The 16,655-nt window shown below is 34.3% G+C and overlaps 2 protein-coding genes across 2 annotated transcripts; one reads left to right on the top strand and one right to left on the bottom strand.

Annotated features, from left to right (window-relative positions):
* The first annotated feature begins 2,243 nt into the window (after positions 1 to 2,243).
* LOC148601027 (uncharacterized) lies at positions 2,244 to 5,773 on the top strand. Its single transcript, XM_088555299.1, has 2 exons — positions 2,244 to 2,480; positions 4,838 to 5,773. The coding sequence occupies exons 1-2, from the start codon at positions 2,260 to 2,262 to the stop codon at positions 5,514 to 5,516; spliced, it is 900 nt and encodes a 299-aa protein (XP_088411425.1). The 5' UTR covers positions 2,244 to 2,259; the 3' UTR covers positions 5,517 to 5,773.
* Positions 5,774 to 9,253: 3,480 nt separating this feature from the next.
* Positions 9,254 to 13,030, bottom strand: LOC148601026 (uncharacterized). The gene is made up of 2 exons (XM_088555300.1): positions 12,795 to 13,030; positions 9,254 to 10,095 (listed from the first exon to the last, which is right to left on the bottom strand). Exons 1-2 carry the CDS (start codon positions 12,974 to 12,976, stop codon positions 9,402 to 9,404), a joined length of 876 nt encoding a protein of 291 aa, XP_088411426.1. The 5' UTR covers positions 12,977 to 13,030; the 3' UTR covers positions 9,254 to 9,401.
* Between the last annotated feature and the right edge of the window lie 3,625 nt (positions 13,031 to 16,655).

Raw genomic sequence — 16,655 nt, 5'->3', positions numbered from 1 at the left:
AATGTTTACGTTTTTGATTGTCGATGATTAAATAAAATATATAACTCACTTTTTTCGAAAGTTTAGTAATGTCCAACAAAATCACATACGTCCCAAAACACCAGCAGAATCTTAGAAAATATGTTCTATAAATCTGTGAATACTTTTATTAAAGATGGTCGATAACTTGCTTTTGAACGTTGTACCATCTCAAAGAAGATCTATCATCCCCTACTGCCGGTCCGTTTCACCAGATGTATTGAGGTTGGTTTAAGGCTCATAATACTGATGGTTGGAGGTCGTTTTATGATAGGAATAGATCAGTTATAAACTAAATGGATACATTTCAAGTAGAAATTCCATCTCCGAAAAAATAAACAGCCGCCATTTTAATTTTCACTCACTCTCCATGTACTTAAGCTCCCCATGAATTCCATGTTGGTTAGGTCTTTCAAAATCAATCTACTTACATGAGACATTTATTAAATCGTATCCTATCTTATGCATACTTTTTGTTGAAATTACAATGTACATGTAATACTTTGTATATGATTTATTGCAGGGATATTTTGTGTACTATACAGTATTTAATAAATGACGGTATATTTTTTGTTTGTTTTGTTTAAATATCAATTCTTTGACACAGGCTTCGATCGTGCAAACGCTTAAAAACTCAGTGATTTTCATCAAGAATATAAATTCAGGAGGTGGACACGGGGTCAGCAGTTCTTGCCACCTTCACTTTCGTTTCCTGTCCCCCTTATTTCCAGGTTCCATTTCCTTGTCCGCTCCGCCCATCCCGGTTCCCGCTCCCTAAACACCCCTTTAAAATAACACTTAAGTGGTGTACAGGGGGTCAGCAGTTCCCTTCCCTTTTACTTCCCGGTTCTCGAACTCCCCATTTTTTCCCGTTCCCTTAACTCCCGGTTCCGACACCCCCTAATTCCCGGATTCCCACCCTCTCTACACCCCTCAAATATAATGTACAACATGGTCAGTCCCTATAAGAAAAGCATCTTATATTAATTAGTTACCATTGATATCATATAAGGAAAAGCAGACAGCATCAAATACAACAACAGCAAATATTGATCTCTTTATTTCACCATGTTGATTCCAGTTAAATTCGTATAATCTATAATACAATATATAAATAGTAAAAACATGTCCACAGTTGAATATGAAAATAAAAATCCGGCATCGAACCACTATCGCTTGTTTTGTAGTTGGTCACACTAACCACATCGCCACGACGAACTGTCCGATAATACGTGAAAAATATGTACTTATCCGTACTTTCGGTACATAACCATCTCTTGTAATCGTTTGCAGAAATAAATAATTTTCAGGTTTCACTTAAAAATGTACACCCATGGGACGAAAAAAAATGCATTATCGAATCTTGTCGCATTTATGTATTCTGCAAGACAGAATATTTACAAGCATCATGTATTAAAAGTCGAAAAGTATTTTTTTAACACTGCAATCAGCGAGTCACTGCTGCAATTATTTCATGAAAAATGTCGACAGATATTATTTTATATCAAATACAAATAAATAGTAAATACGCAATAAAAAAAAAAAGAAAGCAGTAAGATTCGAACCGGCATCGTCTACTTCATAGACCGACACGCTAACCACTACGCCATTGCGTCCTATTTACAACTCATGATGATATATGTACCATTTATACTTTCGGAAAATATAAACATTTTATGATATTTTATATGTATATTCAAACTACGGCCCTTGTAGGAAATAATATTTAGCGATTTGGAACCTCTCCCCAGGGACGAACAACTTGCAATCATGATTCCGGTCGCTCATTTGTCGTCTGCAAAAACAGACCCCCCACTCTAACATAAAAAAAGAATAAAAGGTCTTTTCGGTTGAAATAACCTCCACAAAATGTTCAAAGAAGCTGAGTAATACATGATCAGGATCTTTTCAGAAAATAAATGATCTTGCAAGAAAAAACGAGAGACCGTACAAAGTACAAAGTCCTTTCATACACCACTATACCATCTATTTTGACTGATCTAAAAATAACTGCCAATCAAATGTAACCGTCACCCGCTTCTGTATTGCTAAAAAAAGGCTTGCACATCTGACTCCTTACTTTTCCCAAAAGTCTTAAATGTAAGTGAAGAAAATCATGGCCATGTATAAACTTGAATTTTATCTTTAAATTACCTTCAAACCGTATATATAACATGAATAAAAACAGAACAAGTTTAAAAACATCTGTCATGCGTTCCTGATCATAACCTGAATTCAGTGATGCGACGCGAATCTAGTCCGACGTATTTATTCACTATCCATTCGATGGCGTATTATTTTTTGGTTATCTTAATTGTTTCATTCTTCCTAAGACCTATACTTGTCTTGGGTTATGTCGTAGTGGACTTGACTCATATACATAACAACGAATCGATCCGATGGACAACAACACCAGACCTCGAGCTAACTATTGGCCATAGAGGACCATGGAATTCACTCTGGTACGTATTATTTATCATTACCCAGCTGATAGCATGCACAGGTTCTGAGATCAGGATTTTTGTATCACGTAAAACATCATAAAATCATTTTGTTTCCTAATTTGAACTACTGTGTGTGTTCTCTGACATGTTCGCCTGATATTAATTTTTCAGTGCTATGCCCATATTTTCGTCTGTTACCATAGTGTGCATTCTTTCACAAGATGGTATGCCATTCCCACATAATATCTTGTGGGAACGACATATTATCTTGAGGGAACGATATATGCATCTTGTGGGAACAATATATATATCTTGAGGGAACAATATATATACCATGAGGGAACAGTATATATTATGTGTTTATCCTGCAATGAGGATATTTGTTAAACGAATAAAGGTATACGGTTATTTTTTGCTGTATCCGTACATTAGCAGGTAATAGACTTTCTGGCTCCTCCCACTCACGTGATAGGCGGAACTACTTTTTTCTGGTATGGGTAAATTAATCATGGCCACCACCATAGATACGATGTAAACAAATTGCAATTGCATATCCGGTTAATCTTTTTTTTTTGCTGTTTTGATTCGTTTTCACCTGAATGAAATAAAAGATTTTATATAAACCAAATAATGATTTTGTTTGTATTTTTTTCACCGTCATATATATGGCAAATCCCAAATCTCGTTCAGATTTGATTCATTATCAGTTTGCAGACGACTTCCCCTGTCATTTCAGTCATGTCGGACTCGGAGCCAGAGTGTCCGTCACAATTTAACATAAACTGGTCCCCACTTAAAGAAATTGAAGCATTACAATATATTACAAAACTCTTGAAGAGACAAATGACCAGAAAACTGTTATGGTCTTGGATTTATTACTGCCTAAACACAAATTTCACCCCTGAACTCTACTGCCACATACCGAACAGAAACAAGTCAGCTTCCACCTTACTCGTGAAATTCAAAACTTTAATGTTCTTAAAATCGACTTTACAACATTCAAAATATTTGTATTTATTGTTCATTTTACTTATTTGTCTCTTGGAATTAAATAAATTTTGACACATTGCTTATTTTCTTCAAGCAGCTTTGACGGATTATATGGTGCGGATTGAATTTCAGTGTTTACTGAGTCATGCGCCATGCGTATTATTTTTTTCCTTTGGTTTTAACGATCGGGGCTCCTCAGGGGATATGCATTTTAAAATTTTATTTTAAAAATGTACACACGCACAAAACTATTAATATAACAGGATAAAAACAATTTAGGTACGGAGCCTCGCATTTCCTACCCGTTCCGTCGCCTCATCACATATCTTCAATAATTTTCGACAATGTACCTATATTGTATATGTATCTTGTGGAACGAAATAATATCTTGTGGACCGAAATAATATCTTGAGTGAACGACATATTTCCTTGAGGGAACGAAATATGTATCTTGTGGGAACGGCATATTTTTTTGAGAGAACGAGAAACTTATCTTGTGGGAATTACACACTTTTTTTGAAGGAACAACATAATATTTTTTTTCATGACCGCATTCTGCCATCGTAGAAGCAGAGTGAGGCCATGTGAAAAAATATTTTTAAGTCTTTCCACAAAATGTAATGTAGTTCCCACAAGACAACAATATCGTTTCCTCAAGATATCGTGCGTTCCCTTAAGGTAATATGACGTTCCAACAAGATAGTTACATCGTTCCCTCAAGAAACTATGTCGTTCCCACAAAAAGTAGTCTTGTTCCCTCAAGTTATTATGTCGTTCCATCAAGTTACTGTCTTTCCATCAGCATAACATGTTATTAACTCAAGATATTATGTTGTTCTCTCTAGATAATATGTTGTTCCTTCGAGATACTATATGGTTCAAACAAAGTGTTATTCGTTCCCACCAGAAAACATTATCTAACAATTAAACTATCTTGAAGGGACGACGTATTATCATGGAAGAACGACAGCACCGTAAGGGAATGACATATTATCTTGAGGGAACGATATTGTATCTTGAGAAAACAACATAATATACATGTATTGAGGAAACAAGATTAATTTATTTCGAGAACGACATAATATCTTTTGAGATCGACGATTAGGGAACAATATAAATATCTTGTGGGAAGGACATATTATGTTGTGGGAATGACATGTTATCTTATGGGAATAAGACAAATTTTGGTGGGAACGACATCGCATCTTGTTGGAACGACAAAAAATATTTTGTTCATGGCCTCATTGCTACCGTAGTATTAAACACAGTCATTGTTATACATGCAATAAATTCGTTATCTTAGATTTTCGCCCCAGTTTACATCCAGGGTCTCATTACATGTACATAAATATAAAAAAAAACTGGTAAAATGTTTAATTTTGTAGGTATGAAACAAACACGTTCAAGACGTCTGAACACTATGGAACCCATTTGGACTCGCCTGCCCACTTGCACAAAGGATCTTGGCGTGTTCACCAAATACCAATAAAGAACTTGGTTGGTCCAGGTGTTGTAATTGATGTAAAGGAAAAGGCAAAGACAAATTTTGATTACCAAGTGACTAAATCCGACCTCGAAGATTGGGAAATTAAGTTTGGTACAATACCAGATGGAGCCGTTGTCTTAATGAATTCTGGATGGTCAAAAAATTATCCTGAACCAAATTTGGTATTTAAGACTAACACACCAGAAAACTCTTCCACATATCATTTTCCGTCTTGGCATGAGGACGCAATTGATTGGTTGGTGGAAAATAGAAAAGTGCATGTTGTCGGGGTTGATACACCATCAAATGACTATGGTCAATCGCGAGACTTTCCAGCGCATGTGATTTTAGGAAGTCGTAATATACCAGGAATTGAAAATGTTGCAAATTTAGATAAAATTCCACAATCCGGGTCAATAGTAGTTGTGGGCGTAATGAAACTGGAAGACGGAAGCGGGTGTCCAGCGAGAGTTATCGCTCTTGTTATGAATGATGGGACTAGTTCATCAAATATGTTGATTGCTGATTTACTTAAAGTCTTTATTACAGTTGTGATCTACGCTCATGTTTTGGTGTAATTTGATGTATAAGAATCCTGCAGAAAAGTTACCTGGTAATGATCAGTTTGTCTGTCCGTCAAGTGACTGAGTTGTCTTTTGAGGTGGGCTTGTGAGTAGATACCTAAAACTGATATGTCGTCGCGTACCATTGGTGATATTCTAAGACCTTAAACTTTTACTTAAGGGCTTATAAGTGATGTACATAACAACCGGGCTGTATATATATGTATTTGCCTTGTGGTATTTTGCATGTGAAGTAAACAATCCAAAATGTCGTGGTGTGTTTCAGAGTTGGTGAATTTTTGCCTAGAGGTAAAATTTGTGTTTGGGTTTTCCTTTTCCTTTCCTTCTTATTTGTTTGTGATTTATTTTTTTGTATAAAAATCATATTCAAACTTTAAATTTTTTTGTATATTATAAAAATATTTTGAAACTTAACATGTGAGTAACGATCATAGACTGAATTAACAAACGTTCACATTATTACGCCAGTGTCCCATATGGTTGATAGTTATGTGTTATTGTTTTTACCTCTTTGTGAAGTTTTAGCATCGACATGACAAGCCAAAGTGGACAAAAAGCCCTAGGTTTTAATATTAAAAAATAGTTTTCTGATATCAAAAAATAAAATTCTAATATTAAAAATAATTTTTAATATCAAAAAATTATTTTCAAATAATAGAATTTCATTTTTAGATATTAAAAATTGAGTTGTCGTTCTTTTACCGAAAGATAAATCGCGATCTTATTGTTCGGAAGTACGTTAGTTAAGCAAAGTTGTCCCATATGGTTGATAGTTATGTGTTATTGTTTTTACCTCTTTGTGAAGTTTTAGCATCGACATGACAAGCCAAAGTGGACAAAAAGCCCTAGGTTTTAATATTAAAAAATAGTTTTCTGATATCAAAAAATAAAATTCTAATATTAAAAATAATTTTTAATATCAAAAAATTATTTTCAAATAATAGAATTTCATTTTTAGATATTAAAAATTGAGTTGTCGTTCTTTTACCGAAAGATAAATCGCGATCTTATTGTTCGGAAGTACGTTAGTTAAGCATATTGATTAAATTACATAAACAAATGTACTTGTATCTCGCTTTTTTATTGAAATACCTACATTTCTCTTTTTTGATACATGTATGCGTGTACACCAATACATGTATGTTTCCCAGTCACATGTAAAACATACCCTCTTGGACCGAACCGTAGAACGCTCGATGACGGAATAGTTGCTAGTTAGTAACCAATCGCAACTTCTCGGCCAATCTCGATGATTCCGAGCATTGCCGGGATTGGCCGAGGACGTACCGATTGCTAAGAAACAATACCTCTAATAAAAATAGCATTCAAAATTAAGGAAAGAAGATAAATGCAATGAAGTGGGGGAAAAACTGAAACAACTGATTTTAAATACGAAGAGATTTTGATTGTGTGAAGTCTTCCGTTGCCATAACCTTGTCTAAAAAGCATAAAAAGATGAATGGACATTTCAAAATATCTTTACCCTCCCAACTCATACTATTTGGCAATTTCCAAGTAGACCGATAATCCTTTCAGACTGTACGAAAATCCGAATCTGATAGTACAGAAAGTGCATTTTAAATATGAATATAAGAAGGGAAAAGCTCTCGAAAGGCATGCGCATACTAAATCTAATACTTAATTAAAGCCCTGGATGGAAAACGGTAAAGATTGACCAGTACTCGATATGAATAGATCACGGATCTTACCGCCATGCAAACCAAAATTCATAAATCAACCACCACTTAGGAGGAACAGTGGCGAATCCACGGGTTCTAAACCCAACTTTTGCTGGAAAATCATTGTTTTAGCGGATAAAAAGCTGCAATCGACCCTTTTATTTGGAATACATCTGGTCCCCTCTTTTCAAAATTTCTGGATAATGTGATACGAGACCCAAGACAAAAAGTCGCACATACACACACAGAGTGCTGTATTTGCAATGAATTCAATCATATACATAACCTTTATTTGCAGAATTACACAAATAAAAGGTCAAAGCACAAACACACACACACACGAGGAGAATACAAAACCAACAAAAATAAACAGAAAAGGAACATGTTTGACCTGGACCCCCTCGGAGACAAAAGACAAACAAACCTATTTTTTTATACTAGAATAGACATGGTCATGAAAATAGCATAGCATGAATGTCGGCTGCTCATTAGGATAGCTTGAAAAGTAGCGTTTTGACTTACAATTATAATGGTAAAGTCACTTATTTCAACGTATATTGCAAACATTATAAAGATAGACTAAAATAAAGATGACCTTCCTTCTTTGGCGTGACTCTTCTATTTTCTCCATATGATCGAATTTGTAGGACGATCTGTTCATAGTTTTATTTCCCTTGAAAGGCGAAAAATGATGTTTTTTTTTATAGTTCAGTCAATATCTTGAAAACCAGTTAGATAGAGTGGTGAATTGGTAAGTCCTACAAAAGTCTCCTATGATAATAGGTCAAAGTTGTAGATGACTTCTAGATAGAGTTATTGCCTTTGAAAGTAACAAAAATAAGCCGTAACACTTTACTTGATGCTTCTTAATACAGTGTTTTAAATTTAAGCATTGAAAAATCGTTAAGTGAACATATAATTTTAAAATAAGAGTGTATCTGTAGACCTAAAACAGAACAAGCCTAAATATCCAGTGCGAGGCATTCGCTTTGATATCTTTAATATATTCGATCTTTAATATATTCGATCTTTAATATGTTCGATCTTTAATATATTCGATCTTTAATATGATATTCAAGTTCATTTAAGCTAGACGAAACGAAAATTTTGTTTCAAACGAATCAATAACCGCTCACCCTGTATAATAAATTCCAGAGTAGAATATGAGATTGTGAATATTATTTTCATACTTATAAATTTAGTTTTTGACAGCTCTAGATTTATCTCAGATACGTTGTTTATACTTTTGTTGTTTGTGAAATATGAACGGGTGTTTCAACACAAAACGACACTACATCAAAATCAGTTGAAACAAATTGACAGTGTCTCCACCTGGCCTTCCAAGGTTTTCTCTTACGATGTGCAAATAAAAGGAGAAAGGATTCAAGTAGTACAGGCTGGTGCCAAGATGTTTGGCAAGTTCCTCAAGTATTATCTCCCTTTAACCAGTATTTGGTTTGTTGTGTTGTGATTGATTGATTGATTGATTGTTGGGGTTTAACGTCCGAGCAGCAATATTTCAGCTATATTCAGACGATGAACATGAAATGGATGATAAAATGAACATGAAATGATGATGAAATGAAAAAAGGGATGGGACACAAGGACAGTAGGGTCCACAAATTTTGATTGCCACTAGAAAAAGGGAGGGATGGGTAAGGTCGAGCAATTTAGCCTCCTGTGGCGGAGCGCAGTGGTTCCTACTCCTACCGAATACCACAGCAGGGTTCTTTAACGTGCGAGGAACGTGGCATCTTTCCCAACACGGTGCACCACTATGGTTTGCGGTCAGGTTTCCGTATTATAGCCTGACAACCCCAGCATGTAACATGCCAGGGGTACCCCATTCCACCACCTGGGGCACACATCTCATTTGTTTTGTGGGCAGAGCGCCTAGCCCCTGGCTAGATTTCTGAGCACTATTTAGTCGCCTTTTACGACAAGCTTAGCGCTACTGCAGGCCTGATCTTTTGACACCCGGACCTGCACGGGGCTGTTGTGTTGTGAACATAGCATACAGATGGTCACCATATTAAAAAACGTAAAACGCTGTAAATTTTGATAAGGTTTTTATGGTAAAAAAAAACTCGAGGAGCTCAGCTTTAACACATATTAATTGTATACGAGTTAATTTTAAAAATCTACAAATATGATATAAATATATATTATTTATATAGAAGCTACATATTACGACAATTTTCTATTCAATCAGATATGCGTCAAGCAATATCAAAGAAAACAACATTATCGTCATGGCAACATAGTTTCCAGTAATAAGTGAACCGGTCCCGGTATCCTTAGCATGTGGTACCATAGCATATAGACGAACGGGTGCGCCGCTACCTTCAACCGTTTTAATTGTTGCAGTGGACAATATGGTTCCATTAGGCGGAATTGCGTCTAAATTAGCAACGTTTTCTAGCCCACAAATATTGTTCTTTCCAGTTAAGATATGGACTGGGAATGTATGAGATTGTCCATAATCAAAAGAAGGCGCATCGGTTCCGATCACGTGCATATTCCGGTTTCGAATAATCCAAGTAACAGCATCTTCGTGAAAACCCGGAAAATGGAATGTTGAAGCATTATAAGGATCAGTTGTTCCAAAGACTTTCTCTCTATCCGGATAATTTTTCTCCCACCCTGAGTTCATTATTACTATTGCTCCATCTGGAATGGTGCCATATTTTGTTTCCCACTCTTTTACGTCATTAACTGATACGCGATAATCTGGGTCATTTTTAACTTTGTCCTTGACATTGATTATAACTCCTGGACCAATCAAATGTGACAATGGAATCTGGTTGAGGTGCCAGCCGTATCTGGCGGTATGACTTGGGGCGTCCATGTGCGTACCGACGTGTTCTGTGCTGTTTATGTTGTTTGAGTACACCCTAGTAAAAACAATATTTTTTAAAACGGAAATGCATGTACAAGTACGCTAGAAAGTGTTTATATTCAGGTTTTCAAATATTGATCAATCATATTGATATTTTCAGGTCTTTCAGCTTCAAATGTAGATCGTTTTTCATCTTAATTCGACGAATTTAATTTTAAGAGCTATATCTTTTAACATTTTGTTTTTGTTTAAGATACGTAACTAGTAAAGATCTTTCCTCTGCATTACAGTTAACTTCCTGTCAGAATGAAACAAAATTCTTCTAAGGACGAATTCGTGTTGATTATGTTTACGAGGATCTTCGCCTCTACTACGTTTTGAAGTAGCATAAAATAAAGAAGTTTGAGCTTGAAAAAACTTCACATAACTATTAATGTATATTTATCCTTTCGGAACCTTTTTCCTGTTTTTGTCAGTTAACTAAACATATGTCATTTCGAGAAATTGTTACATATACATTGTACAAGTCGTCAAAGTGACAATTCATGAAACGTTTTCTAAAGATAAGATCGCTTGTAGTCTTTTATGACACAAAAAAGCACTTTTTATTTTGATAACCCTGTTTCCATGGTAACTATAAAAATTCGCTGTACGGCTAGAAAGGTCATTCCATGTCATATTTAATTATTCTGTTTCCATGGAAACCATTACTGAATCTACATTTGTTCTGTTAAATTAAGACATTCATTTTAACATCATATACAAAAATCGTGGTCAAATAAAGTTTTAAAGTACATTCCAAAAATAGTTATTTTTACATTGTAGGAATGCTATTTTTAGTTGATTTAAATTGGCAATTACAAAAAATTTGCACTAATAAATAGGTAATTCCTTTAAGTGTTAACTTCACTCTACTACATCATTAGAGTAAAATAGACATGTTTTTTTCTATTTTGAGTAAAATGACCTTGAATATGATTGCCATGGACAAAAATCAAAAATATGAATTTTTGGATATTGTCTATAACCAAACTTTTGATCTTCAATAATATTTCATATCTATCAAATAGTAAAAATGTTAGTATATAGTCAGGATATACCTATAAAAACAATAAAAAATATTTTGTGGTGAAAATAAAAGTCAATGTCTCGAGAAAAAATGAGAAAATTTGACCTTGAAGTTTAAAATCTTGCTTTTTATGTTCTTTTGCAATAACTCTTAAAATGATTAAGTGTAATGAAATGCTTCGTGGAAAATAAATTAAAAATCGCCATTTTCTTGAAAATAACCATGATTACTAAGTTTCTCTTCCAATTTCTCAAAATTAAAAAAAAAAAACCGCATCTCTAGTTTTTTTTTCTAATATTCTTGTGCAAAGACAGTTCTATATCCACTTTTGAAAGTATACGCACATCTACGGGTGCAATTGTATACTGTTTGGTATTATAAATTGCATTAAAAGTTAGAAATGACCATTTGGAACTGAAAAATGTCAACTTGGAAGTGAGGAGTAATGTCATTTACATGGGAAAAAAAAACAACAACAATAACACAACAAAACGAAACAAAACAAAACGAAAACAAAAAAACGCAGGCTTATCAACTATGAGGAATCAAGATAGAAAATCTTTTCAAAATGTACCATGAGGCTCCATGGAGCCTAATCGCTCGCCTTGTAAAATGTTTGCCTTTCAAGGGCAATAACTCAAGCAAGGAGTTGTTTGAAATTTTGACTCAAAGACACTTTGGTAGGACTTATCATAAATATCATTTCATCAATTGGAAGTTTCTCTATCTATTATAGTTTTCAAGATATTGGCTGAAAACTGCTAAAACATCATTTCCGCCTTTCAAGAGCAATAACTCTAATAAGAAGTTGTCCCAAAATGTTTATACCCTGCAAACTTTTGTAGACCTTATAAGAAGGATCATTCCGGCATTTGGAGAATTTGGCTAAACCTAAATGCTTTGGAGATATATGAGAAAAACTTCTGACTGACCCTTTTGTTCTAGTTTAAGTAACGGTGGTCGGCCATGTTTTTCGACAAATCATAAATCCCGACGACAGCTGTATGCAGAATACTCTAAGAAGCATTCATACTAAATTTGGTTAAAATTGGTAAAGTAATGTCATAGGGAAACGTTTTTGAAAGAAAAAACATTAAAGAAATAACATTGAAAAAAGGGGAATAATTCCAACATAGCTAAACAGATTACACTGCTGAACATTTCAACTTTTATGTGAGTATTTGGCTAAACCTACCGGTTTTACAGATTTATGCAAAAAGACATCTGCCTGATCCCTACGTTCTGTTTTTAGTAATGGCGGCCATGTTTTTAAGGATAAAAAATCCCAACCTTAGTTCTATGGAAGAAAAACCCAAGGAACACAAATACCAAGTTTGGTTCTAATTGGTCAAGTAGTGTCAGAGAGAAGGCCGGGTTTTGAAAAAAAAATGTTAACGACGACGGACGCAAAGTGATGACAATAGCTCATATGGCCTTCGACAGGGTGAGTTAAAATGTCACGAACCGCAAAGGCTGTGTAATGAATAGAGAGACAGATAAAATGATCGAACAATAAAAAAGAAACCGAAAGAAATAAAGACAGAAAACTAATATTGGATCCAAGCACCACTAATAAAACCCGGGAGTAAGGAGCGGGTGCAGCTCGAGAGTGAATTGAATGTCCCCTGCACTTCTACAATACATGGAGACATTTTTTACTTTTAAAGAAATATACTGAAACTCACCAAAAACCAAACACGCTTGTTCCAGACAGTTCGACGACCCTTTGGAATGGGTGATGTGTCGGCCAATACATGGAACTCTCACCCAGGTCTCGGGCCAAATCCACTATATTGTATGGAAATAACGGGGCACACAGAACAAGTCCAAATGTACCAGAGAAGAAAAACGCTGCATACATTCCCATATTTACTAATAAATGCAAACAAACATTGGCCGAACGGAGATGTTTTGACTTAACGTTAAAAATGACTCAACCGGTATATAATTGCAAGTATATTTTATATTTAATCACCACGTTGCTTGTGCGAGTCGGTTATTTGATTTGATCAAATGAACGTGTTAAAAATTATCATAGAATTATTTATGTCATAAAAGCTCGGTCTACTGTAATCTTACCGCATTTTTCACTTATGACCGTGCAGTAATACCAATTTGCACGAATTATTTAGTGAAAAATGATAGTTCGATTACCAATTATTATATATGTCGCTTTTCATGCCCTGTAGTAACCTTGCGAAAAAAAATTAAAAAATAATTTATTCATAGTAGTATTTTTCATAAATTACCTTACCTGATGAAACTTGATATATAGCTAACAATCTAATTACAGTCCATTGTAAAAATCACATTACACATGGATGAAATGCCAAGCTATCGCCCCTTGCACTATTAAGTGCTTATACAAATAACTTAAAATGAGTAGAAAAACGCAATTCGTATATTGAATAAAAATCAGCAATTATAAATGATGTGTTTTTTTTTCACAGGCTTTCACTCTACACGGAAACGCATTGCAAATGATACTTTTAAGAAGAAAAAAAAACGCAAACACGCAAACACGCACATACGCACGCACACATACACACACACACACGCTAAAAGGAAATCAATTCCAATCATGTACAACACAAGTTCATATTTTTTATGTATGTAGTCGACCTTAAAAGAAACGTGTAACACAAGTAGTAATGTATGAAATGACCATTATGTATATTAATATAATCTAACTACATGTATTTTACAAGGTCTTGTATTATATGTTGCGATAAAACCATTGTCTGTCATGGAGTACGGTGTTTTCAATTTTTGATAGCGTCTTTTATCCAGAACATATCTAAAAAGGTATTTACTCTAAAACATAGGCTGGTATCAATAGGCTGGCTTGGTCTGAACATTTTTCGTGTCTAAGAAAAAAATATATCATATTATATATTATAGCCCCATACTTTGCTTCCCACTCTTTCACGTCAACTACAGTCAATCTGGTATATTTTTAACCTTTTCCTTTACATTGATGATAACACCAGGGCCAATCAGGCGTGACATTGAAATTTGATGATTACGCAAACCGTGTTCAGCAAAATGACTTGGTGCGTAAAAATGTGTTCCAATGTGTTCTGTGCTGATGATATAATTAGAATATATCCTGAAATGGAAATTTGGTTTCTTGTTGCACTCCATGGACATTCTGGTATCTGTTGAACTACTAATGACTCATCTTAGATTATAAACACTTGAAAAAAACCTATGAGCAAATCTAACTAGACACATGTAATGGTTACACTCCCCTCCCCCAGAGACATTATAGGAAATCCGAAAAGTCATTCAGGTGAAAAAAAAACCCAAAAAACAAAAAACAAAAAACAAAGACGGACGATGATATCATATGTATTAGTAGCGGTTTGTGTCATAATAGGGATATTTTTGAAAAGTAAGCCGATAGAAATATCCCTATTATGACAAGATCTGCACCTCATACATATGATAAAGAATTAGTGAAAGTCGCTTTTTGTGGTTTCAGACGAGGTTTGAATTAGAACTGGAGATGGGTGAATTAACAGCATGGTCCCTATATACGTCCCTAGCCAATTGAACACTACATTTGGTGTGGACACAATACTAGTTTTTAACACACTTAAACATAAGGACTGACCGTTCACAACGGACACAACAACTGGTTTGGTTATAATTTTGCACAACATTTTGAAATTCAATTAGATTACTTAAATTAAGCAAGTTCTGCTTACAGGGTGGTTTCATGGATCACTTTGTATCCTGTTACCCCCCCCCAAAAAAAAAAAGGAAAAAGATGAACGAACCTGTTATTTCTCCAATAAAATAGAAGTCATTGTTCATTCAAAGTGCAAATATTACAGTATGTTATGAATTATAAAGAAGACAAGTGTGCATAAGGGTTGAAATAGATAATATGATAAGTTTTGTTGACAAAGCAGGAAAAATGAAAATTAAAACAGTACATGTAGGTCATTTCATCTTATATTTTAATCTTACGATCTTGTCGCTATTCAGGAAAGCTGTATGCCTTGAATACAGATTTATTAAATGTAGTGGTTGTTATGAAAACAAGAATTTTGTTCCGACCTTCATGAAAATTTGAAATTTCATGGGGTCGTGTAACTCATTTTGAAGAATTGTTAAAGGCAGAGATATGATTGATATTGAACTTAGTGGTAACAGATTTCTGTAGGACATTAAAACAGCCGAATAACACAGTTTGAAACGAAAATATAATTAAAATGTAATTAGAACCCGCCTTAACTATCCCTAGGGCTTAATAAAACAGGAAATTTCTGATCAAAGCACATTATTCGAAACATATTAAAGATTTGTTTTTAAACAAACTTTTGTATACCAGTCAAAAACTAAATCCTCATAGGTTAACAGATACATTTTATCAACAACTGAAAATTGAGTAAAAAAATTGGGCCAAAAGTACAATTTGTAATTTCTGTTTGGTACTTAAAAAATCACATATTAAGAAGGACTGAAGACCAATATCAAAAAAGAAAATGTTCAGGCCAAGCCAAGTAATTAAATATTCTTGCATTCTTCCCGTATCCCATATTCCGTTCCGTTTACACTTTACGCCTTTTAGTAAAACCCCATTTAATGCTTTGTTGTACTTATATTTTTATGTCATTGACCTGGTAAACGAATCGCTTCGGATACAAGAAATACAATTTAATTAACAAAGTATAATTTATAGTAAAAATAACAGAGGAAATCACCAGCTGTTTGCCGTTTTTGCTTACACCTCTCTGTAATGATATTTTTCAATCGTTATTTTCGATCCAATCTTTACTTTTCACTCTTTATCCATGACACTTAAGTTAGTACCGGACTGAAGTTGGAGTACAGTTCACTATTCACTAATGAAAAGTGAATAGTAAACTAATTTATTATTCATCCTTCGAACCTACATGAAACGTGAGACAGGTCATTAAGTAGATATCTACTTCAGGACTAGCTTGATGAATATTTTCAAGATTATGAAATGAACAAGTCGTTAATATTTCAACGGTATCATTTATGATATTAGGCACACTTGCTACAGATAAAATACTTGGGGGCTCTGGGGAATTCCAATATCTCTTTGACCTCTTATATAAGGAGTGTTTCCTTTAATGATACACATGTGAACTTTATTGACATACATGTATCATATTTTGTTTTCCCCACCTATTCGCATATTTGCAAGCTGACCGAGAAAATGCAAGATAAAATTATAAACAATCATAGTAGTATACCAATGTTACCATTAAGATTTAGCAAATTAATATTTATTAGATTTGAAAGTAAAATTATCACAATGAAAAATGAAAAAAAAAAATTAGGTTTAATTAATGATTTCGCATCTTCACAGTCAAGCGGTCTTGTTGCTGTTGTTTTTTGTATTTTTTCTGGGGGTGGGGTGGGGTTGGGCGGGTACCTATATAAATCTGATATAAATACCAATTTATGTCAAAATACTACGTTAACCTCTCATGACACGCAGACACCGATTTGACCGAGCTTTCATTTTCAAATACAATTTCAATACCCTATTAGAGTTGTCGGACCAA

Source organism: Perna viridis, chromosome 12, assembly GCF_037379345.1.
Source record: "Perna viridis isolate PV_CMFRI_1.1 ecotype Kerala chromosome 12, ASM3737934v1, whole genome shotgun sequence".
Lineage (NCBI taxonomy): Eukaryota > Metazoa > Mollusca > Bivalvia > Mytilida > Mytilidae > Perna > Perna viridis.
This window is presented reverse-complemented; position numbering and strand designations above follow the sequence as displayed.